Genomic DNA, 24,343 nt, shown 5'->3' with positions numbered 1-24,343 from the left:
AGTATATTTAAAGTGCCCATGGACAAAAACCGTCATTAATAAATTCAACCAAATTGTAAATTAAAATGTCAGACATAATAAAACCATAATATTCCATTGTAACTGCTCTGAAAAGGCAATTCTATTCTTCATTAGCAATGCAAGTGTAGAGCTAAAGTCCATAATAATCTCTATTAACAATTATCTTCCCTGGATCATTGTTTCCTATAAGCTACATCTAAACAAATGAATTACCCTGAGCTAAAACAGAGTGTGAGTTTCAAAGGCATCAAATACTCCACTACCTGCCCAAATGCAGTTTGCTAAATGTGAGGAAATTTGAGGCAACTCACTTCTCGTTGGAAATGGGATAAATTCCCTTGCTTTCATCAGGGCAGCAGCACGTGGACAGACAGCTATCCAGTGCTTGTTAAATTCACTGCCCTGTTTACTTCACGGTTACACTCTTACGGCCAGTCTTTGACCACAGCTGATAAATGATGGATAAAAGTCATCTACATAAACTTCAAGGCAAAATTCAAGGCAAAAGCCTGGAGCATCCTGTGCCATGGCAGCAGGGCACTCAAAAGTGGGCATGAAGACACATGGGAAGAAGCGGGTTTGCACCCGCATGTTTGGTGCATGTTTGGAATGAAGGGACCCTCCTTTTGGGGGGCTGCAACAAGTGTTTGTAATTTGTTAAATGGTGGTTTGCCCCTCACCATCCCCACACGGCATGGGTGGCTCCCTCTAGAGACACAGGAAGGACCTGAGTCCAAAAGGAAAAGAAGAGCACAGATCCCATTTGGAAATCAAAGAACACTCAGATTAATCCCCTTGGAGACAAGAAGTTTCTTCGTTATGCTTGTTCTCCTGATGCTGACATGGTATACTTCACATGAGCCTCCCACCCGCCACAGGAGCAGGAACAAGTCTCTTGTTTGCTGAATTCAATTCCCTGCTATTCTGGGGAGACATCTCATATAAACCTTCTTCAGAAATATAACAAGTATCTATGAAAGTAATCTTTGGGCCCTTGCAGCTTCTACCTGAAAACATTTCTAGAACTTTTCTACTGCTATGGCTCCTCTTATTCTGGGTTCCAGACAACACAGCCTGTTTGTATCCTTCTGTTCCAGGAATGCATTCTCCCATATCCTGCCACAATAAAGTTCTCTTGGTCCCATATTCATTCCCAGATGTGAAAGATGACTGTATCTACTATCTAAACAAGATTTAGACAAAGTTTCTGAGGGCAGCCCAAGTTCCAGGATTCCTGGTGACAAATTGGTTTTGGTTTTTATTGCTGTTTTTGTCTTGTTTTCATAGCAAATGTATACACTAGCTGTGTGTTCTCATATTTGCTAGGATCTGAGTATGCTGACTATATCTGAGAGCAGACAGGGACCACTGCAGCGAACTACAGTAAAAAAGTGATAATGCTACATTTTAATTTCATTAAACCAAAACATGGAATATGGTCCTAGATGGGAATATGATTCAACTATTTGCATCTTTTTCAAACAGAACTTTTCCTCTTCCTCTCAGCTGAAAAATAAAAAAAGCCTTATGTGCTGCAAATGAAGTAATCATGTAGTACAGAAGGTGTTTCAAAAATACTGGGTGTTTAACTTTTCATAAACTCTTTTCTCTAGTTATTTGAGATATTGCACACTTAAGTGAAAAGGTGGATAATTTTTGTCTGTCCATGACCGCTTCCTGTATTCAAACAGAGCTTAGCCCAAATTTCAAAGAATTTCTGAAGCAAAGTATGTTTTTTTCTGCAGCAAGCTTGTATTAGGCATGGTTCTGTTTTTAACTTCTACTATAACAGATCAATTAAAAAAAAACTTCTCTTGGTATCACAGCTCTCTACAGAAATACTAAAGAAATACTTCTACCAGAAGCTGGAAAACTGAGTATTTTCATCAAGATTTCCCCACCTACTTTCCCCTTTAGAGATGTCAATCACATTCATTTCAGCATTCTGAAATTATGAGATTTCAGTCACAAATATTTTTATGTTACTATTACAAAGCTGAAGAAACTGGAAAGGCTTTATTAAATCTGGTATGTATTTTTTATATGCAAATTGGAAATCCAGAAAATAATTCTCTGCCAAACCTCACATTAGTTTGTCTATGGGAATAAAAGAGGTAATTAAATTTAAATTGTGGCCTTCCACCCACCCCCTACACTCACCCCAGTCCTAATTAGAGAGCCTGGCCTCAGCAGTTCAATGGTTGTTTTACCCATTAAGTCACCAGAAGAGTTTATAAACTGGACCTGGTTGTTCAGTCACTAGTGGGATTATGCTAATTTTGAGTCACTGTGAAGGCTGTTTCCAACCTAAAAGGTGATTTAACCAGTATTCTGCTTTAGCAACTACTTAATAAGTCCCCATGACTTCAAAGGTTGTTTTATTCTAATTTCAGGCTAAGCATATTCCCCCAGAACAGCAGGTCCCACTGGTCCATTGCATGTTTGCTTGATTAATATTTCATTGCAACATCTGCACACAACCAAGTCACAAACAAACAAATGATATTAACATAACATGAAAATTCCACTGACCTCAGAAAGCATCATTTGTAAGTCTCCAAGAAAAATGCATGTGCACTACTTACAAAATCAGAAGCCCTGCTGCGTTCAGCTGACCATGCTGTTCACACTGCTACTTATACTGCTACATCATCTACTCAATTTCACGGTTAAACATTAAACAGACATGATAAAAATTAGAGATAATAAAAAAAAAAGGAGGAAACAGAGCAAATATTGATGAAATAGCATTTCCAAGGATCGCCTCCACAATTCAGCAAATGGAGCTGACAGTCTTCAGCCCTTTGAATAGTAGTTGTGACTTTCTGTCTGCCTGTTGCCTCAGACCATGTGGAGGAGATTAGTGCAAACGTTGTGTAATTGGGACCCTACTGGAAACCGGGATGTTGTGCCTGGAACCACTGGAAACAGATGCTCACTCTTGGTGCCAGCAGTCAGACTTCCCGTGCTATGCTGAAGCGTACACAGAGCTGAGCGCCACACATCCCAGCAGCTCAGCATTCTTCCAAAGTCTGCCCAGAGCCAAACCTTTCTCCTGATCTTCAGCCTGAATATGGACTCTGAGCTAATTGCCTGTAACTTCTCAATCTGACTGTAGCTGCACGCCATTGAGAGGACATGTGATAGACGTTTCCCTGATGGGTTTCCTACTCTGACTGGTGCGGTCCCTTCACATGTCTCAGTTCTCTGTTACTGTGTTGCAGTTCTCATGTGAGTTACTGCCTCAGGCAGGTGGTGGGAATACAAGTAGCAAGCTGTTTTCTTTTGCTGAGTACTGCATGCATGCACCCACTTTTACTCCTTGTTCCTCTTTTACAAATTTAAATTGTTGGAATAAAAAAAAAGCACTGCTTCTTTCTATTATTTTTTTCCAATAGGAATAAAATATGGTGGATCAAGCTGACTGAATTTTTCTAGTTCATAACAAAGACCACAACTGAGCAGTGACATGAAGCACGTTTCCTTTCCCCATTTGTGACTTTTTCCTTTGTACTCATTTATTCACGTATGTAGTTTTCTCATTACAAACATAGATAAGCACAGAGACAGAACACAGATAAACCTTGTCTTGACACTTGTCTTCTTTGTTTTCTTCTTTGTTTCCTTTTCCCCTTTCCTTTTCCCCTTTCCTTTTTACCTGTTCCTTCTAATTCTGCCTATAAAAGGTCAAAACACAGAGATTATTTTATTCATCAAAGCCTAGGTGAATGACAGGTCATGGTGGTCAAGGACGAATTGTATTACAAAATGGTTATAAGCTTCTTGTTTTCTTTTTCACTTGTGAGGCCTTGTAATTACTGTTTTGTTTTTAATGTTAAGCTACACTTTAACAAGGCATTTCCATAGCATTTCATTAGAGCAGCAGCAATAAGGTGCTACATCAGCTTTAAACTGAAATAATGAACTGATGCACGCGTGCTCGGTGTACCACGCACTGCCACAAGCCATGTATGGTTCCACCTCTCTACTGACCACTATCTCAGCTCTAAAACTATGTCATGAAATGACATTAACCAGATTCATACTGATCATTCATCTACTGAACTAGATTTTACTTCTCTACTATTTATTTTCAGTAGGAATAAAAGTCCGGGATACCGAAATAACCAAAGAGATGTGGTTTATCCCTTCTGATAATTAAAACCACAACAAAGTCTACATTACCCAAGTCTATTTTACTGATGTGTACTTCATCTAGGTCATTATCTATACCACACCCCAAGTCACATTTTTACTTCTTTTGAAGAAATAGACCCATATAATATTTTGTGCCTTTACCAACATCTTGCAAACACTTCCTACCGGTTTGGTTTGTTTTGAACAAACTATTCTGAAACAGGTTTAAAGAGTTCTTAATTAACCAGTGACTGATATATTTGATGACAACAAAACCATTCAACTTGCCCAGTGTTTTTGTTATTCTTCTACACCTCTAGGTCAGGAAATGATAGTTTTCATGTCAGCTTATGGTTCACAGACACACAGGTTACTTCAAATATAGAAAAATCTTTATCCCTGTAGATCTATTATATCATAAGTAACACAAAGATTTGTAAGTGTGAAGTATGTTGACCACAAATATATGGACATAGCAGCAATATGATGGAAATGGAGTGTGGGATTAGAAAGGAAATGGACATTGCCTTCCCCTCCCTTCCATCCTGATAGTTTTGAGTTATTTAATAGTCCTTGGAAAGGATCAGGCAGTTCAAAGTGCAGGGAAAATTGTTAAGATTGAAGATGTATGCGTGTCTGGTAACTATGGTTCTTCTAGTCTGGATGAGGTATATAATGAAGAAAAAAGCCCAATCTGCAAGCAGTGCTCGTGCCATGCTTTTAATACTTCTTGGAGAACCTCCTCCACTGTCCTGCCAGAAAGGCAAAATTCATTAGTTTAGAAAGGCAATGTGAAATGGGGATGAAATAGCCTGTATATAGTGACAGAAACAATCATGAGGAAAGGGAAGTTCTGCTCACAGAACTGTTTTTTTCGTTTGAATTAGCATCACTAATACTATGTATAAACTAAGTAGAGAACAGGGACTAGAATTAAAAAAAAAAATAGACTATACCAATGGCAACGACCAACACTTAACACTCATCACCATTTTTCAGTTGAAAATCAATACCAGTTACAAACTACCTACTAAAATGTAGGAGGTGAGTTACATGTATGGTGCACATACATGGTAACAGCTAAACCTCCTACTGCTGCTTCAGAAGTGTGCAGGTTGGCCGATATGACATAGAACCTACAGCAGACTTGAGCCCTCCTGAAAAGGGGACAGGAGAGCAGTCAGTCGCTCTAACATTAGAAACCTTTATTTAGACCCCAGAATCTTTCAAAAGAAGGCCTGTTATTCATTATTTCTTCATGTAACAGCTTCACCAATGGGGTTTCTTTTCAGCTATGTTTATATATATATATATATATATATATTAGTATAAATACTAATATAGTAAAAAATAGCTGAGACTTTCACATCTGAATGATTTCCAGTGGAGGTCTTCTGAAAGAATAGTATGCATTCATTTTGTTTTCTTTTCCTTATAACCCCCAAAACAGTTGACAAAATAGCCATGTTGCAATCTTATTGACTACAAAGATCTCCAAGAATATTTCCCATTGCCCAAATACTGTTCAGGATACTGGAATGGCTTCAGGATGGGATAGACTGCCTGGTGAGTTGAAAATTCAGGGTAGGTTGCCAGCTCTGTTGAACAGCTCAGCTTTGACCTTTGAAACATCACTAACACTGTCTGATGAGCTTCAGTTTTCTCATCTGTAAGATAAAAATAACACATTGAACTTGCTTATTGAGATAAGATGATGTGAAAATTAAAAGTTACTTTCAATGGCCTTGAGCATCATTTCATTTCTTCACTGAGTTTAATGAAGATAGGATCATTTTCTATCAGTTTGATACCATGGCATTCTTTGGTAACAGTGATACACAATGTAAAAGGCTGTGGTCTGCAGGATGCAGCTTTATACAGCTGCAGAGTGAAACTGGAAATGTTCCTCAGTTGCAAGCTTCCACAAAAAGTCCTCTGGACTTTACAGAAAATGGCTTCTTTCCTGGTGGGTTTAGCACTTGCATCCATGAGATGCTAGCTATGTAGGTACATTACAGCATGGGGAGAGGTGATTAAGCACACATAAACTGCAAGTATTAATAATCTGCATGCATCACACGATACTGCCCAAGACAACCCTTTTACCAGGCTTTCTTCTTTCATGACTAGAAAACGCAAATATCTGTTGCCAGCACCTACAACACAAGAGTGTTGTACAGGGAAGTAGAGAAGGATAAGATCACTGTGCTTACTAAAAAGTTTTTTTCACCTTCCATTTTCACCAAAGCACCACACCAGCAGGGATCATTCCACCTGAACCTTTTAATCTACTGCCAGTCCAGTGTTGTGGATTATTTACCTATGGTAAGGCTCCTGAATCCCGCTGTGGCTGTTTGAACAATGAGAGAAAGATGATCATCCTCAGTGGACAGCTATAAGCAAACAGGAAGCTAAGCTTATACAAAGTGAACCTGTGACTGAGCTGGGAAGGGAAGCAGAAACTCCCAAGCCCCAGCCCAATGCTCTCTAACGACTGGCCCATCCTTCTTTCCTAATAATGTTCTTGCGTTAAAGAAAGAAAGAAATTAATCAATTAATTATGGGTTTCCAACAGCAATATAGTACTTAAAATTGTAATAAATGTGTGTCTATACAACATGAAAATATAGTTAACAAGAACCATCCCAATGAGTAATTCAAGACTTAAGCAACTAACATTATTTTGAAAGCCTTCATTAAAAAGTTCTTCTTCACCACCCCATTGGTCCACTGACCCTGCTATCTGGGACCATCTCATCTGAATTGCTTCCTTTACCTCCTCTGTACTCCTGAGTGATACTGAATCGAGTACCTACCTTTAATCACGCAGCTGATCAAGTAAGGCTGATCAAAGTGGATAGAAGTAAACAGTAATGACATTATTCTGTGACTCAGAAGCTCAGCTGCCCAAGCACACAATATGGATTTTGGCTAATGCTCAAAGAAAGGACCCAGAAAGTGGTCCTGCAAACCACAGAGGCAATTTGCCTTGTTTATTACTCCATGTCAGTCTCTATTCATACAGTACTGCTCTGTTGAAAACAAGGATATGAACACAGGAATCCACCAGGGAACAAACACAGAAGAAGGCAGGTTTCAATTTTATTTTGGATGGATATAGCATAGATTTGTTCTGGCCAGTGTTTTTAACTATGTTGGGAGAAGATTTAGGCCAACACCACATAGCTTTTAAAAGTCATACTCTAGATCAATATGCAGACAAGTAAAAAAGCCATTTTTTTCATGTAATCAACCACTACACAACCATCTCAAATTTGTTAATTTTAACAGAAAACTGTTGTAATTGTGACTATTTCAGTACAGATCAAACCTTCCCTATCTCAAACTAGTTAATACCCTGTCTAGTGCTGGCTCCTACATACTGATATCTGCTCTGACATTCTTTTTCTGCCTTTCTTCACATCACCCACAGTCACTTGCAGACCACTCACATCTCCTTGGCACACCACCATGCCCTGGCACCCCTTGCTCCCTCCATCAACTTGGAGAGCAATGGCCAACAGAGCCTTTTGAAGAATCATGGAGGGAGGCATTCCCAAAGAAGTCACAGCAAGTTCCTTCATCAAAAGTCAACCTTTGGGGATCAGGGAAAACCCAGACTGATTTTCACAGAATACCCAGGCGTCTTCTTCCATAGGGCAGCAGAACATTATGGCACTCCTAGGGGTCAGCAAGAATGGGTCTCAGCTGTAGAGAGCAGAAAGGTTAATCAGGTCACAAGAACTTCTAGGTGACGGTGTCCTGCTCTCATGTTCATTGATCAGCCAGTGAGAGTACTTTTTTTTTACCTTGATGATGCAATGTTTTTAAATTAATGCCTTTGGTAGAACTTAGGTGGGTGGGGATTATGAAAACCAGTTTGAACTGGTCTCCAGCCTTTGTGAATGCTCCAGCTCTCATACTAATGATGATTGTATTAATCTCTTAACAAACACATTTGTTTTTCTAATTCGCCTCCACACTCATAATTACTATAACTCCGAACCCAACACCCAATATTACAGCACAGATGACACTTAGCACCCCCTGCTCTTCGCATATCTCTGAACTACTGAGGTCCCTCCTGAGGTAACTTGTGAAGCACAATGACTGGGATCTCCTCACCAGAAACAGAATCCTGCAAGACAGGACTGAGCCTAAGAGGATTCACTGTCTCCAAAGGAGGAATTTTTTTACCAGCACTTTCTAGACACGTTTTCCTTCATAGTTTACTGTAAAAACAGTATTTCTACTACTGCTCGATGGGAACTCAGTGCACAGCTAAAGCTGAGAAGTCCATAAATCCTTTGATCCCTGCTTCATCATTGATGGTAGTAGGCTTATAACTGAGCTACAGCTTCAGTGCTGCATTACTTACAAACTACTTCACAAATGTTCAACTTTTTTCTACATCTGAGAAACCTGCCTGGATTATGCAAGTACCCAGATTCTTCCTGTAGCCTTTATTGTCCCCTTCAAAAATCTTTTCTCAGAAAAAAATCTTGGAAGTTCTCTGAGGGAGCAATTTCATTGTAAGAAAGCAGAGTCAGAGAAATCAGAATATTTTAATAAATATGTTGGCTTTGTCAACATTTTCAAACAGAAATTATGAAAATACTCCACAGTAACTTTTATTTTATAAGATGTTATCAAGTGATAAACTTTTCTACTGTTTACCAATGAAATGGAAGAACATTTTGAAACCTTTTTCAGGAAAATTGTTGAGATTTTAAATTTTTGTGACAGCTTTGGAAAATTTAACACCTTAAAATTTCTCTTGGGAGACAAATTGAATGTGAGGATAACACCAATATAGGGCTATGGACATTATCTAAAGGCTATTGTAGGAAAAGACTGACTGGAAAGAAAGTAGTTGTTTACAATAAATTTAAATCAAGCACTTATTTCTTCAACTCAGGATGGATAAAACTTCTGCATCAGTTGTAGGGGACCTGAACAATGAGGAAATTATTTTGCCACTCACAGTTTTATTTATTCTCATTTGCATTTTTTTATTAATTAAAAATAGATTTGTCATATACTGTAAGGTCATAGATGTAGAGGAAAAATAGTTTGGAACCTACAGCTAATTCACATTAGAAAAAAAAAATTAAACAAGGAATCTAATAGGAAAAACAAGCTGGCAATGAGATATTCCCCTTAAAAGCTATACAGATATATATATACATCTGATAAAGAGACAGAAGAACAAAACCCAGAGACATTAATTAAGAGATATGGTAGATCTAGTCTGTCTTTGTGAATGTACATTGGTACATAGCAAGGCATTCGTGTGATTGAATGTAAAAAGTATGATCAATGACTGTGAAAAGACCAAAACTGCAAATAAGCTTACAAACATAAATTCACCTATTTCAATCATTCGAAGAAGTGATAACAGACCCTTGTAAAGTACCCAGAAAACCCCTCTTCTTTGTTTATAATGACTGCTCCTAAACTCCTGAGTCATATGTCAGTTTTGATTTTTAGTTATTTCCCACTGAATCACTGAGTTGATAGAGATGATGGTACTAACTGAGGAAATGAAAATGCTCTTAACTGCCAGACCTGTACTGTTGTCTTAAACACCCTTGGGCACAGGAAAAGAAAATAAACACTTAGCCTTTGGCTCTGAGTTGAGCCTATAGATACACAGTGTATGTACAGATAACATCCTAGAAGCCATAAGGAATATCCACCCTTAGCTTAGACTGAAGGTTCATGTAGTTCAGTGTCCAGTGCTGCAATAGTATACACAGTGTGGCCATACCATGGCACAGGGGCACACTGACATTTCCATCTCTTCCTTTCTTTATATCTCCCACTGTTTGGTTTCCTTTTTCACCAGCACTGAGCATGGAAACGACATACTCAGTGGCCTATCCAGCATCACTGCAAAATTTCTGGGTGGCAATGCCTGTCTCGAGATCACATCATATATAAAATAAGAGCTTCTTTCTTTGTATTCTTAGCTTTGGATTTCTTGGCAGTGGTTCTCCAGACACAGAGTACCCTGAGATCCTTACCCATGAGCAAGGTGGAACCACCAAGAAAATATGTCACCTCACAATTCATTAAAGTCCCACACTAACTTCTATGAATAACACATGCCTGAACATACTGCTTACAAAAAGATCTTCCCTCTCTACTAGCCTAAGGGGTTTTTGAGATACTTTGTTATCTTTTCTCTGAACTATGTGACATACCTCAATCAAACCATTGTAATGGACATGTATCAACTCTTCCAAATAATCCTTTCATAAAGGATTCTGGCTACTGCTGTAAAATACAGTAAAAATGTTTCTATAAATACATTAACAACAAAATGAGGGCTAAGGAGAATCTCTGTCCATTAAGGAGAAGGATGAGGTACTTGATGTCTGCTTTGCCTCTGTCTTTAATAGTAAAACCAGTTGTTTTAAGAGTAAATCTTGGCCCCCTGAACTGGCAGACAGGGACAGGGAGCAGAACGAAGCCCCCACAGTCCAAGGGGAAATGGCCAGCAGCCTGCTACACCACTTAGACACACACAAGTCTGTGGGGGCAGATGGGATCCAGCAGGGGACTGAGGCAGCTGGTGGAAGCTCTCACCAAGACACTGTCAATCATTTATCAGCAGCCCTGGCTAACCAGGGAGGTCCCAGCAGGTGGGAGCTTAGCCAACGGGATGCCCATCTACAAGAAGGGCAGGAAGCAGGATCCGGGGAACTACAGGCCTGTCAGCCTGACCTGGGTGCCAGGGAAGGTTGTGGAGCAGATCAGCCTGAGTGCCATCACATGGCATGTACAGGAGACAACCAGGTGATCAGGCCCAGTCAGCATGGGGTTATGAAAGGCAGGTCCTGCTTGACTAACCTGATCTCCTTCTATGACAAGGTGACCCGCTTAGTGGATGCGGGAAAGGCTGTGGATGTTGTCTACCTGGACCTTAGGAAAGCCTTTGACACCATTTTTCATAGCACTCTCCTGGAGAAACTGGCTGCTCATGGCTTGGAGAGGCGTAAACTTTGCTGAGTAGAAACCTGGCTGAACAGCCAGGCCCAGAGTGGTGGTGAATGGAGTTACATCCAGTTGGCGGCCGGTCACAAGCGGTGTTCCCCAGGGCTCAGTACTGGGGCCAGTCCCGTTTAGCATCTTTATTAACAATCTGGACAAGGGTATCAAGTGCACTCTCAGTAAGTTTGCAGAAGACACCAAGTTGGGTGGGAGCCTTGATCAGCTGGAGGGCAGGCAGGCTCTGCAGGGGGGTCTGGACAGGCTGGACCCCTGGGCCAAGGCCAGTTGTATGAGGTTCAGCAAGGCTCCGTGACGGGTCCTGCAGGTGGGTCACAGCAGCCCCACACAGCGCTGCAGACCTGGGGAAGAGCAGCTGGAGAGCTGCCTGGTGGAAAAGGGCCTATGGGTGCTGGTCGACAGCCAGCTGAACGCAAGCCAGCAGTGTGCCCAAGTGGCCAAGAAGGCCAACAGCATCCTGGCTTCTATCAGACACAGTGTGGCCAGCAGGACCAGGGCAGTGACCGTCCCCCTGTGCTCGACACTGGTGAGGCTGTGCCTATAGAGTCCTGTGTCCAGTTTTGGGCCCCTCACTACAGCAAAGACCTTGAGGTGCTGGAACGTGTCCAGAGGAGGGCAACAAAGGTCGTGAAGAGTCTAGAGAAAGTCTTACAAGGAGCAGCTGAGGGAACTGAGGCCATTTAGCCCAGAGAAAAAGAGGCTCAGGGGAGACCTTATCATTCTCTATAGCTCCCTGCAAGAAGGTTGTAGTGAGATGGGTATTGTTCTGCTCTCCAGAGTAACAAGCGATAGGACAAGAGGAAGTATCCTTAAGTTGCTCCAGGGAAGATTTAGATTGAATAAGAGGAAAAAATTCTTCACCAAAAGGGTTGTCAAGCATTGGAACAGGCTGTCCAGGGAAGTGGTTGAGTCACCATCCCTGGAGGTATTTAAAAGAGGTGTAGGTGTGGCACTTAGGGGCATGGTTTAGTGGTGGACTTGGCAGTGTTAGGTTAATGGTTGGACACCGATGATCTTAAAGGTCTTTTCCAACCTAAACCATTCTAGGAAAGTTGTGTTAGTTCTTTAATATTTTGTCATACTTACCCACAACTACAAATTCTACAGTTTCCAAAATGCCAAAGTTGGACTAACTCTTCTGCAATTCAGTGCAATGCTCACGTTCATCTTATTCTAAAAACTTATATCACATTTGTCACTTCTTATTATTCTGGTACAGAGACCAATCTATACTGATGCATCACAGTAGAAGGCTTAACATTTTTCTTCCTAAGACAGCTACAAGCTCTTGCATGCGTACTAAACAGTCCTGGCAATTTGTTGTTACTTGCTTTTTGACTTTTTTTATTCTAAAAACTATTTTATTGTTAGTTCAACTTGAAATAGTTGCTCAGGCCCAGCCACTGCAAAGGAAGTTCATGTGCAATGAATTGAGATTCTGTTTTGCTGGTAGCCCCCCTTGAGCACTTCTACACTTTGAACATCTACTGTCCCCTCAGGGTCTCTGGCAGGTTTCTGATATCTTTGAATAAGAATACATTATTACATACTGTGACTTCTACAAGTTGTTTTTTTCCTGAAATTCGTCCTTTTCTTTTCTTATTACAGTTTTAGATTTAAGGTTAGGGGGTTGTTCTTTTAGGCAGAGGACATTCTCTGGTTTGATCATGATTTTCATTTTCTGAAGTTTTTCCTCATAATTCTAATAGAATTTGCTGTGTAAATATGTAATATTTTTTTTCCTTCTTAAGTTAGGTTTTTTGGATTTACGTCCAAATTCATTGCTATACATTTTTACAGGAAAGCAAGCTGCAAGATCTGGTTATGTCAGAAAACTGTCACCTAGCAAGATCTGAAGTGCCTCTAGATCAACATAAAATACAAAGATAGGTAAGATCCTGTAGAGGCTGACTCTCTGTCAAGGTTTGCTATGGATCCAGAGATGTAAAGACAAATGAAAACAAATAGAGTACATCTAGTTTTCATTTTGGGAAATACTAAATTTATTCTTCCTTATTGCCCTTGATTGCCACACGGATGAATTTTTCTTCACTATGATTTTAATCTGGAAGTGGGTTCCAGCACTCCTAAGAGCTTTTTTTTCCCGTCATAATCTATTAACAAAAGAGTATGATCTAGATGGCCTGTATTTTGTTTATAGAATAACAGGAACCACAGGTCAAAACGCATACCAAGACTGGTAACATAGCTATTAGAGGGAGTCAGGAGAGAGCTTTTTAGAAGGTAAATGAGACATACACATGAAGCTACAGAATTGATACAGTAGAAACAGCATGCTTTCTATAGCCTTTGAAAGAAACATCTCTGCATCAAAGAAATGCCTCACCTTCCCAAAAAGTAGGTTATCTCTGCTAGGAGAACTATGTGAACAGGGTTTCACTGCTCAGGCCAAAGACAGAGGGCTTTCTGAAGCTCATTAGTGGCATTACTGTGCTGATGTAATATTAATAACTGTTGACACCAGTCAAAAAATCTGCTTGAACCATACTTAAGTCATAACTCTGAATTAAAGAAATAAAATAGCAGAATTAGAAACTTTTTAATGTCATGTTTATTCATTGTTGTTCTACTGTAGTACATTTGTCTGCATATTTCAAGGCTGTACAAAGACTGGTGTTAATAATACCTATTAATAGACTAACCCATTTTAGTCAATAATTTGCCCCTCCTGCAACCAGAGATCAGATATATACCATGAAAATGAGCAATGAAATAAAATAATGATAGTTATGAAAAATTGAAGAAAAAAACAGATAGGAAAGAAAACAAGAAAAAATAAATAAGTATGTGCATTATGAATGTTTCTTTTAGTATCGTGTATCTTACTAGTGAAAAAAGTTCATTATAATATTGTGGCTATACTAACCATGAAGCGGATGAGAAAAAGAGTACCAATGTTGTGTTACTGGACAGTCTGGGAACAGAAGGAGATATGTCAAGAGACACAGTAAGTGTCACTGTTGGGGTATAGGTGTTACTAGTAGGGTGCTTGATCCTACAAACAATACTGGAATGGTGCTTACTACCATGGGTAATCTCCCAGGGCCACACAGCAATGGTACATGCACTGGCACCATGTGGAGATGGCTTGTGTTTCCTGCTGCTTGGGGGCTTCTAGAAGCTGGGTTAGATGCAGGCATAGGCTAGAAGAAGTCTTCTGGGTGCTCTGAGCTGTATATCTGATTCACAAAGTTTGGCCCCAGGGCACTGAACTGCAGAGATCTGATCTACCTCTTCTTTTCTTAGACACAATTCTTAGACCTTCTAACGTTTGCCCTGGAACGAGTCTGAACTACAAACTCTCACAGAAACAAAACAAAACAAAAAAAAAAGTGGGCAGGCCAGTATATATCTGCAGGGGAAAAACACACCTTCTTTGTGACCCCTTTGCAGCAGCCTAGCTGGGACGACAGCTGAAAGTCAAAATTGTAATAGACTCACTGGACAACAATGGTACTATGCAAGGTAGTAAGCATTATGCATGTTAAGATCTATGCTAGATATGAATTTCATGTTGGTAGGAAAATGGGCACAAGTAGTAAAGTGCCATAACTTGTACCCATTTGCTAGTCAATGTAAAAAAAAGGGTGAGAAGGCAGCTGTGAGGGAAGAAGCAGGCTTATACAACCCTCTCCACCCACATGCTACTCATCTTCCCTGCTACAAGATGTATCTATGCTGTCAGTATCACACAGGCTGATTTTGTCCCAGATCTAATGACAGTTCTGCCTGAATGCAACCTTCTAAAAAAAAAAAATTAAAAAAAAAAACCAAGGCCCAAACAAATATGCAACTATGGCAACTTAAATCGATGAAGAGTTTCATCTACAAAAACCAGTGAATAACATCAGTTAAGAGGTGAAGAGCCCTCTATAGCTATGCCATACTCATCAGGTCAAACACTTGGTGATCACCGCCTACCTAATACGTGTATCAACTTAGTCTTTTTTCAGAGGGTTCACAATTTTTCCCATGAAGAGTATATTGTTCTCCATAGTTATGACCATTAGGAAGGGCCTGTTGAATACAATGGTAGCTGGAACAGACATAGGCACTATTTCCATGCCTGTGGCAGCTGCTGCTTCGGTGCCAGTCTCATCCACCTTTACTACAGCCTTATGAATAGCCTGTGAAGAAATAGACATGTTACAAGTCAAGGGGGTACAAAATATGTCACCTAAATAAGAACTTGAGCTAAAAGTGCCTGAAGAAGTTCTTGTAAGAAACAAGCGACAGATGTGAGTCCACTGCACAAAGACAGCAAAATTGTGGAAAAAAAGCAGCAAGCTACACACGGCATAGCTTTCCTAGCCCCAAAGATGAAACATTCATCCCCAGTGGAGGAGCATGTCCCTACTAGCAAAAACATTTGTTTTGTTTCTTTGCTCATTCCCTGATCCCACTTGTGCAGAACTGTGGAGCTAGGTTAAAGGTTAAGAGAGCAAGATCATATTTAACTGTCTATTAAAATTCCATATAGTTGAAGAATTAACATTCTCATTAGCATATTGAAGTTATGTTTTCCATGTTCTTTAATGTCTTAGGAAAAATGTGAGCAAAGGACAAGAAATGGAGGGCTAGAGCAGAGAAAGATGTAAGTTTTACCTTGCAAAATCAAGACATTCACAGACCCTAACTGGCTCACTTCCATCTGAGGTCATGAGGGCAGTTGGTTTTGTCCATATCAGGCAATGAAATTTGCACTGATCGTCAGCTTTAAACTCTGGGTTTATTAAAGTATGACTTATCTGTAGCTTTTGCCTGGGCCTGGCACTAATGAGAGTCATTGCTCATAGACTTGAAGCCAAATGTTTTTAATAACTGCATTTTCCTTTCCTCCAAACAGTTTAAAAGCAAGCAGCATTTTTCCTCTCCCCTCCCCTCCATAAAACAGCAGCAGTGATACATCCTACAGCTTCCTACTTGCCCACAGGCTGGCTGAAGAAGGTAAACACAAATGGAAACAACAGTGTAATGACTGTAACAACACGCTGCAGGAGGGTACCAAGCTGTGGATTTGATCATGTCTGTTTTATAAGTTTGCCCCATGCTGATCAGAAAAGCCTCCTAGGTTAAAAAGTTGTAGGCTTGTAACCTGCTCCCACCCAATTGCACTGACAGCACAAGTAACATGGGCAAAATACTCTCTATACCAAAAGCCACCTTTTCATGTGAAGCAAAGCTTCTTTACATGAGTTTTGATCATGAATAGATGTAAAAGTGATGTATCAGTAACCATGGACCCATAAAGCAAAAAGCAGTTTGACTTACCTGGGAAATTCTGTGCTGGGGCTGCCCAGTGATCCCAGACAGGTCAGCCTTATCAGTGAATACATCCATGATGCCCATTTTATATAAAATATCCTTTAGATTATATGTCCCGTAAAGAGTGAATTTTGGAAGATACAAATTTGCTGAGCTGCCAGAAAAGAAGTGCAAGAATGTGGTGAAACTTTTGATCAGATATCACAGTATAACACAGACTCCCGAGAGACAAACTCATTTTGCTTTCTCCCCAAAGACATTTTGCTTGCAGGCTCTCCCTAGCCTACATGGGAGATGTATAGTGAAAAGAAAAGAAGGTTTATAACAATGTTAGAAGTCTGGTTGACAGGATAAGGTTGTAGGTTGCTGCCTCACAGTCTGCAGTAAGCCAACATGTGAACAGTGAGGTTGACCCAGTAATCATTCAGCACAACAGTGCAGCTGTACCTCCCTAATGATCTTCATCTGACATTTTCAGAACTTAGTGATAGTTTGTGCATTCTGCTGGAAGCACCTTCATCATTCCCCATTACTGAAGATGCAGAGGATTCACCTCGTGACAAAGTGATTCTTTTAGGTATCTCAGGCTGGACACAAAAAAAAATCCAACACATCCAAGTTCACTGGTTACTTTTAGGAGGAATAAAATAAAATAAATAAATAAATAAATAAATAATTATAATAAAAGGCTGTCCTTGTGTGTTTGTCATATAAATCAGGACAGAGCAAACAAAGAGATACACCAAAGGAGAAGGACAATATGTGGTGGTGATTGTATGGGTAACAAAGTAAAAAACAAAAGCATATTGAAAGAATATAGTTAGTCAATAGATAAACCTTTTTCTATGTAAAGTCCGATGTCTGATTTATTAAATTTTTTTGAAAGTGACTAGTTTGCTGCTTTCTATAAATTAATCAAAGCGCTCTATTTCTGACTCATTTCTTCCTTGTTCTTTCAGGATCTAACAATTCCTTTTCAAAGGTTAAAACCAACATTTACAGCTAGAAGCAATACAATGAGACAGACGTTAGTGATAATGCTGACAGTCAGTCCTGTTTTCTGATGAGAAACTAGGACAGCCGCTCAGGGTTCCAGGTCAGGTAGACAGGAGCACTTATTGAAGCTGGCCAAAAAGCAAGTCATCCAGTGGACAAGTGGGAAGGAAATGGCCCATACCTCCAGCGTAGCACAGCGTCAAATACCAAATCTGGCTGGTACCCAAAAATGAGAGTGCTAGCGGATTGATAACAGGTTGCTGATCTCTTCTGCCTAATTCCTGACTGTGCTGATTGCTGTGTCGAGTGAGGATGCAAGTATCATTGAATCATCTCTCTTACTATTACATAAACTCATCCACAAGCCCCCACTTGCTTTCAGCATTCAGGAAAGGGAAAGACAGGCACACAACACCAATGCAACAAGGCAGGAAGCACTGGAATACTCTTTTCAGAAGAGAAAGTGATGTTTTCTCCACCATTCAGCCATTAAATAGATCTCAGCTGCCTGTACTGGCAACATTTCAGCATGATCCCCAGTTCAGCAGCCAACAGTAATGAAAAATGTTCCTCACGATGCTTCTGCAACTTGTGTCACCATCAGCTTGCAGGGAAACTGGGGCAAACATAGCTTGCCCACAGCTCTTAAGGCAATCCTTATCCTACACCAAACCCATTTAAGACCTCCCAGAGACTCCAGAGAGCAAAGAAAATCAGTTGCTTTGAAAACTAGAAGAAAAAGGAGGAGCTGTTATTAGTTTGCAGGAAAGAACTGCCCTGATGAAAAACAAGAAGCTGCTTGAAGCAAGCTCATCTTTGACAGTGATGCCTTTTTATATTATAAGATTTACCTCTCCCATTCATGGCTTTTATGTAGATTATTCCATTTTTAGGAGGGGGGAGAAGATGGAGAGAGGAAATATAAACCCTTCCATTGTATTTATGCCTTTCTTGCTGATTTTAAAGGCAATTGTGTTTCTTTGACAAAAATGGTTCATAAGAATCTTGATTCACCATCTTAGTTGTCCTACAGTGACTTTAGATACAAACCACATAGCTTCTCCCAGAAGTTTCAAACCCCTGAAGGTGTACAGAGAATGACAAACTTTTTTGTCTTTTTTTAAACGAAAAAAAATTAGATTATTTTGATAAAATTTAAGTGAATCAGAGTTAAGAGCATAACACTGGGTTTGGCTTTCTGTAATAAGATGTAATTTTTGCCTTGAGAATTTATGATCTAAAATACAGTTTTCAAATGGATGTGTGTGAAGGTCTCTAACATGACACATCAAGTTCATGAATGAACACAAGGAGTTGATTCTGTAAACATTCTGTACCTATGCTTGTATACATATGTTGCCCCATCAAAGGCTACTACTACACATGATATTAAATGGAAGGAGTTTAAAATTGGTTTTAGAAAGAATATAACCTTTCTACCTTCTAGTCTCAATGTTACCTTGAAACAAGTGTAGTTTATTCCAATTTTGCCCTCTGAGTCCTCAGAGATCCTGAATATAGCGGCTCTGCAATGTGTCAGCAGCTCTATAACCTTACCATTGAGCTTTGTCCTCATAATTGCCAAACGAAAGTTGTTATTTTAGCCTTAAATGTGCAATTATTGGGAACTGTAATAGGCAGGAAGGAATAGACAAGAAAAAAGGCTGAAGGAAAGTGGTAGGAATTTACTGATAAATAGAAGGCAGAAGATCTCAACCAAAAAAGTGAGAAGAGCTTATAAGACAGAAAACTCATGGCTAAAGGTTGTTGGAAGATGGGAAATAAAGTGTGGAACCAGCAAAAGTCCTAAAGCTGTGAAGGTTTTCACTTTGTGCAGCAGTGAATGTGAAAACACAGGGAGACCAGGGAGCCAGATTTCAACTTTGGTCAGTGGGAATTCTTCTGTTGATTGAAACAGAACTAAGAATAGTATCCCATTTTGTTTCATAGCCCAGAAGATTGAAACTGATTTGTCTCCTTGCCTGCCATCTGAATCAAGGACAGCAGAATTTTACCTTTTTGAGACTAATGTCCTCCACCTTGACATACGTTCGCAAGACAATCTTTTCTCCAGCTTCTTCATTCTTCCTTGATCAGGCAGAATAAAAAATGCTGAAGCACCTCCTTTGTAATCCATTTGCACCACCGTGGAAGACAGCTGGTCATCATAGCCATGCTTGAATATGCCCATTCCAAACATCATAGGAACTTCAACAGCCTTGTTCCCATTCACAAAGAATTTGCTCTTTTTAGTGTATTTTGGATCGAAAGGTTTTTCCCATTCAGCTTGAAATATAAGAGACAAAGTTACAGGATATTTTGAGGACATGAAACCATAGGACATATCACCATAGGATACATTCATGGATGACAGAAACTAGTACAGCTGGATCATTTCAAAAGCAAAAACAGTTTGCAATGAGCTTACTGAATGCTCAGAATAATTCAATAGCAACACAGGGTAGGTAGAGCGAGATGTAAAAAACTTCTTCCTATCTTACAGCAGGCTGCAATATTCTTCATTTAAATTAGATACCAACTGTTCTAGTGTGCACTTTTCCTGCATGACAACAGCTTTAAGGAACCTATAAAGCCCTTATGATGCAGCCTTTAAATGAGAGCTCAGAAGAAGAAACATTCTCTCCTTTCCTCATTCTGACACCAAAACGGACTTGTGGAGTAATATGAGGGATGAACGCTCCAGAGAAACGAAGGATTCAGATTACTTGCAAAGAGAAGGGGGTTATATCCCACTTTAGTTGACAGCAAATAAAATCGTGAAGAACTTAATTCTATCAGACTGCTGAGTTAAAAACCAAACCAAAAGAACAGCAACAGAAATCTTTTATACTGTCATGCTCACAGTATCAGAGAGAAGCCTTTGGAAATTTAAGTAATAGTGAAACAAACTGTCTACATTGGAACTCTGCAAGATTCTTAACCACAGCATAGAGTAATTTCTAAGACAAATTCAAGCTATCCCCTTCCTCATCCATTTCAGAGTCTGAGCTGATTAAAAAAAAGGGGGAAAGTTGGGGGTGCGTTGGGGTGGGTTGGTTTTTTGGTTGGTTGGCTTGTTCATTTTTTTTTTTAAGAAAGAGGTGTAGTAGATTTTTCTTTCTAGAACAAAACTAATTTTTTTATCAAATATAATGAGCAAAAGTAGAGCCACAATGCTAAGTGAAGTAAGTGTCATCAAGAAAACCATAAAACAAGATGCAACCTCTTTTGACTTCTGATTTCTATTTGAATAATTATTGCTATGCAGCTTGGTACAAATGAAATAATTATTGTTTGATGTTACCATCATCTGTGAAATAGACATAAACAACACTTATTTAGCATTTGGAAAGTGTAAAATGAGACTTCGTGCATGTCTAGGGCTCTGAAAATATAAACTGGCAACTGCCAATACTGTGAAGATAGAAAAAGTGGCTACTCTTATGTTTCTTCATTAACAGTGGCTTGTATCATCAGATATCTAATGGGCAGGACTTCTGCCTTGATATATTTAAAGGGGGGGAGAGGGAAATAGAATAATTACACAAGGCCTGAAGCACTCAAACAACCTCTATCCAGTGCTTAACTCAGGGGAAAAAAACACTTATTTCAGAAAGAGCTTTGCTTGATTAAAAACTGAGTAGGATGTCAGGATTTAGCATACAGATTAGACAGAGATGATATTCACTAATCTTTTTCTCCTTTTTCAGAGGAACTTTCATTGTTGTGCTCTCCTTTCTCTTAGGAGACTACCCTTTTGTGATGACACCTTTCTCAAATGCTTCAGCGTGTTCGTGTGGAAAAATGAACCTCAAAGTATGATACTCTGTGGTGACCAGCTCGGCCAGGGCATGGTAAGGGACTGGAGTACTACAGTGGAATAGCATGCTCACTGGCTGAGAGCCAGGAAAATATTGCCAGAGTTTTGTCCTTAGGGAAGGACTTCTGTGCTATACTACACCACAAAAAAGGTGGTCACCAGCACTGTGCAAGCAAGGTTGTAATACACAGGGAGTGGACAAGAGTCTAGAAGTATAGACTAGTTAGAGAGGTACCTGAGATTTAGAGATCTTCTCCAGATTAATCCCAGCCTCTAGATCAATTAGCATTAACCTACTCTCAATTTCAAGATAAAAAATCCTTATTAGATTGTTATTAATGCTATTATTTTATCTATTTTCTTTAAATTTGAAGAGCTAGAACTGAATCTCCATCATCTTTACAGAAGCTGGGTAATTATTTCAGTAATAAGAATGAACATCTATTTTTAGAACATGTGAAAGTTACCTGTAATACAAAGTTATCTTTGATAAAAGGTTTCTCCAGCTTTTGCCTCCATTGTGCTACTAAATTTATTACTTTTTCTTCAAACACTTTCCAGTAAAGGAAAACCAACAGCTTTTTTCCTGTTTTGAAAGACATGCCTGATGCTAAGTAAAAGCCTATCTTGAAAACATTATTTGAGCTGAACAAGTATGTGTTCAAAAGAATTAAGAAACATCAATCATCTGTATTCCAAACAACTCCATTTAGCTGTGACTAATTCTTCAGAGACTAACACAAGGAACAGAGACACAGATGAAAAGCAAAACAAATGGTTTTGAATTACTTTCAGGGGAAGCCTCATATCAGGAAGGAGAGTAGAAGCATCCAAGTTAACTGTTTTCAAAAAGTATAATTTCTTTTAGAATAATAGCATTTCTAATACATCATACCTGTTTCAATTAAAAAGCTTAATGATATTTTTATCAGATAAATTACAGAATACTATTTTTCTGAGTAAAATTACTTTGGGTTTATAATATGATAAAATAAGTACAAGAGAGATGGTTTGAAATAAGATGCAGTATCTGTTACTAAACCAGTGACTGAGTCTTACAGCCTTGCTTCTCTTCTTATTAGATCAGCAGTCTGAAAAGCTCTGGAAAGATAGGTAGACTGTATCTAAGCAGACTGCACAAGTTAATTAAAAGAAACAAGCTTATTGTCATTAGGCTCGTATTTGATACTGGTGGGTCCATGTCTTCACTAGAAAATATTAGAAACTGCAATTATTTTAAAAAAAAAAAAAACAAAAACCAAAAAACCAACAACAACAACCACAAAAAAAAATTTGAAAACCTATGCCCCTAGACACATCAGGACTACAGCTATACTATCAGTAAAGGCATAGTTAGTGAAAAAAAAGAAGGAGAACATGAGTGAAATTAAAGCTACTGTTACATGTTTAGCTTTGGATACATGAACATAGTAACAGCAAAACTATAGAGTAAAAGGTATTTTCTTTTCGGTAAGATGCTAAGCTTTACTTTAACAGTGTTCTTTGAATTTAACTCTGAACTTGCTAAACAAGACAACAGCTGAAGTGAGTTTCAAATTCATTCCTAGTCAACAAAGCATTTAAGAAAGTGCTTAAATCCCTCTAGATTGTGTAGGACTAGGTATTTTACTGAATAGAGTTGCCTTCCTCAAAGTATATTTCACTTAATCTTCAGAAGGAAATAAATGTATATATTAAAAGATATAGGAAAAATTGACATGAATTTTGCTAGCAATTGTTATCAGTGTCAAGCAGTACATAATTTCCAGTAGCTGTGTTTGTAATTGTGTGGGAATCGAAAGGAAAACAAGATATGAGTCCGTATGCAAAACCATATTGCAAAGAAAGGTGATGAAGTCCAAAACTGACCTGAGGAAATAATGTATGAAGTAGGAGAATATGATATGTGTATCTTACCATTAAAATAAATGTAGCTAATAAGGAGAATTTCAGTAAGTGGATCAAGGTTATTTATGAGGTCCTTGATTTTCCCATTGGTTCTTGCTGCTACATATTCGTTGATCTTTATCTGGGCTTGGTCAGCCCTCTTGAAGTTCATCGGATAAGCTTCTCCTTCATAGAAGTTTCTGAGATTACTTAAAAATTTGTCTTGTGGCTTCAGTCGGTCAAGCACAAACAGGACATTTCCCATATTCAGCTGTAACCCCTCATTCTTTCTGTTTACCATTTGAATGAGTTGACGATAACCTTCATGTATTTCATTTTCAGAAATCTCACGTGGGTTGAAGTTAAGGACCCTAAGAATCTGTGTCAGAGTGTCTGATCTGGCACCCAGAGTCAGCATGGCAAGGGCAGTAGAGATGCTCAAAGGAGAGAAGAAAATATTCCCACTGTTTTCACGAGAAGAAATCTCTTTGTAGAAACAACATGCAAACTGACAAACACTGTTTGCTACAGGCTGCAGTAGCATGTTTTGGTTTTCTTGGCCCCTTTGGTTTTGGTTTCTTACACCTTGGCGATTAGGCTCATAGCAATAACTGTTGGAATTAATCCAAACAATTAAAAGCCACAGGAAAAACATCATCTTCATGTTTCTATAACTCTGTTAAAAAAAAAAAAAAAAAAAAAAAAAAAAAGAAGAAGAAAAATTACATTTGGCTTACAAATATTTTTACCTTGTGCTTAGCAATAACTGTCTTCACTGTACAGAGTTGGCTTGGTATCAGTGATTCCAAGCCATTTAAATTCAGGGAGATCAGCTTTCTATTTCAAGGAAGCAGACTCTGGAAAATTGCTCAACCTACCAAAGAAGTTATGAAAGAATAAAAATTAAAGCCAAAGAGGGATGAAGTAATACCAAAGACGCCCTCATTAAGGTTAGGCTACAATTCCTTTCAAACTGTTTTGTTTCCAGCGTTCTGCTTTTAATGTGGCTTTAAGTGATAAAAAGCTGTAAGTCAAAAGTACAGGTCTACAGCCAGTCAAGGCTTGTCAGTTAAATTCAGCAAGATGAAAAATGAAAGCAGAAAAAAGGCACAATATACCTCCATTGTGAGAATTAAAATTGTATACATTTTTGAATGGGCTGCGTGTAAATTTATAGGCAGG

The 24,343-nt window shown here is 39.0% G+C and overlaps 1 protein-coding gene across 1 annotated transcript in view; it reads right to left on the bottom strand.

Annotated features, from left to right (window-relative positions):
• Window positions 1-23,705, bottom strand: part of LOC119150876 (serpin A3-5-like) — a 30,225-nt gene extending 6,520 nt beyond the window's left edge. Inside the window, exons 1-4 of the mRNA XM_037393968.1 lie at window positions 23,192-23,705; window positions 19,470-19,740; window positions 16,465-16,612; window positions 15,198-15,320 (exon numbers count right to left, since the gene is read on the bottom strand). Coding sequence (XP_037249865.1) covers window positions 15,198-15,320; window positions 16,465-16,612; window positions 19,470-19,740; window positions 23,192-23,705 — 1,056 coding nt within the window. The remainder of the gene's footprint in view (window positions 1-15,197; window positions 15,321-16,464; window positions 16,613-19,469; window positions 19,741-23,191) is intronic.
• Window positions 23,706-24,343: the final 638 nt, after the last annotated feature.

Source organism: Falco rusticolus, chromosome 7 (assembly GCF_015220075.1).
Source record: "Falco rusticolus isolate bFalRus1 chromosome 7, bFalRus1.pri, whole genome shotgun sequence".
NCBI lineage: Eukaryota > Metazoa > Chordata > Aves > Falconiformes > Falconidae > Falco > Falco rusticolus.
The sequence above is the reverse complement of the archived record's forward strand: the minus strand, read 5'-3'. Positions and strand labels throughout refer to the sequence as shown.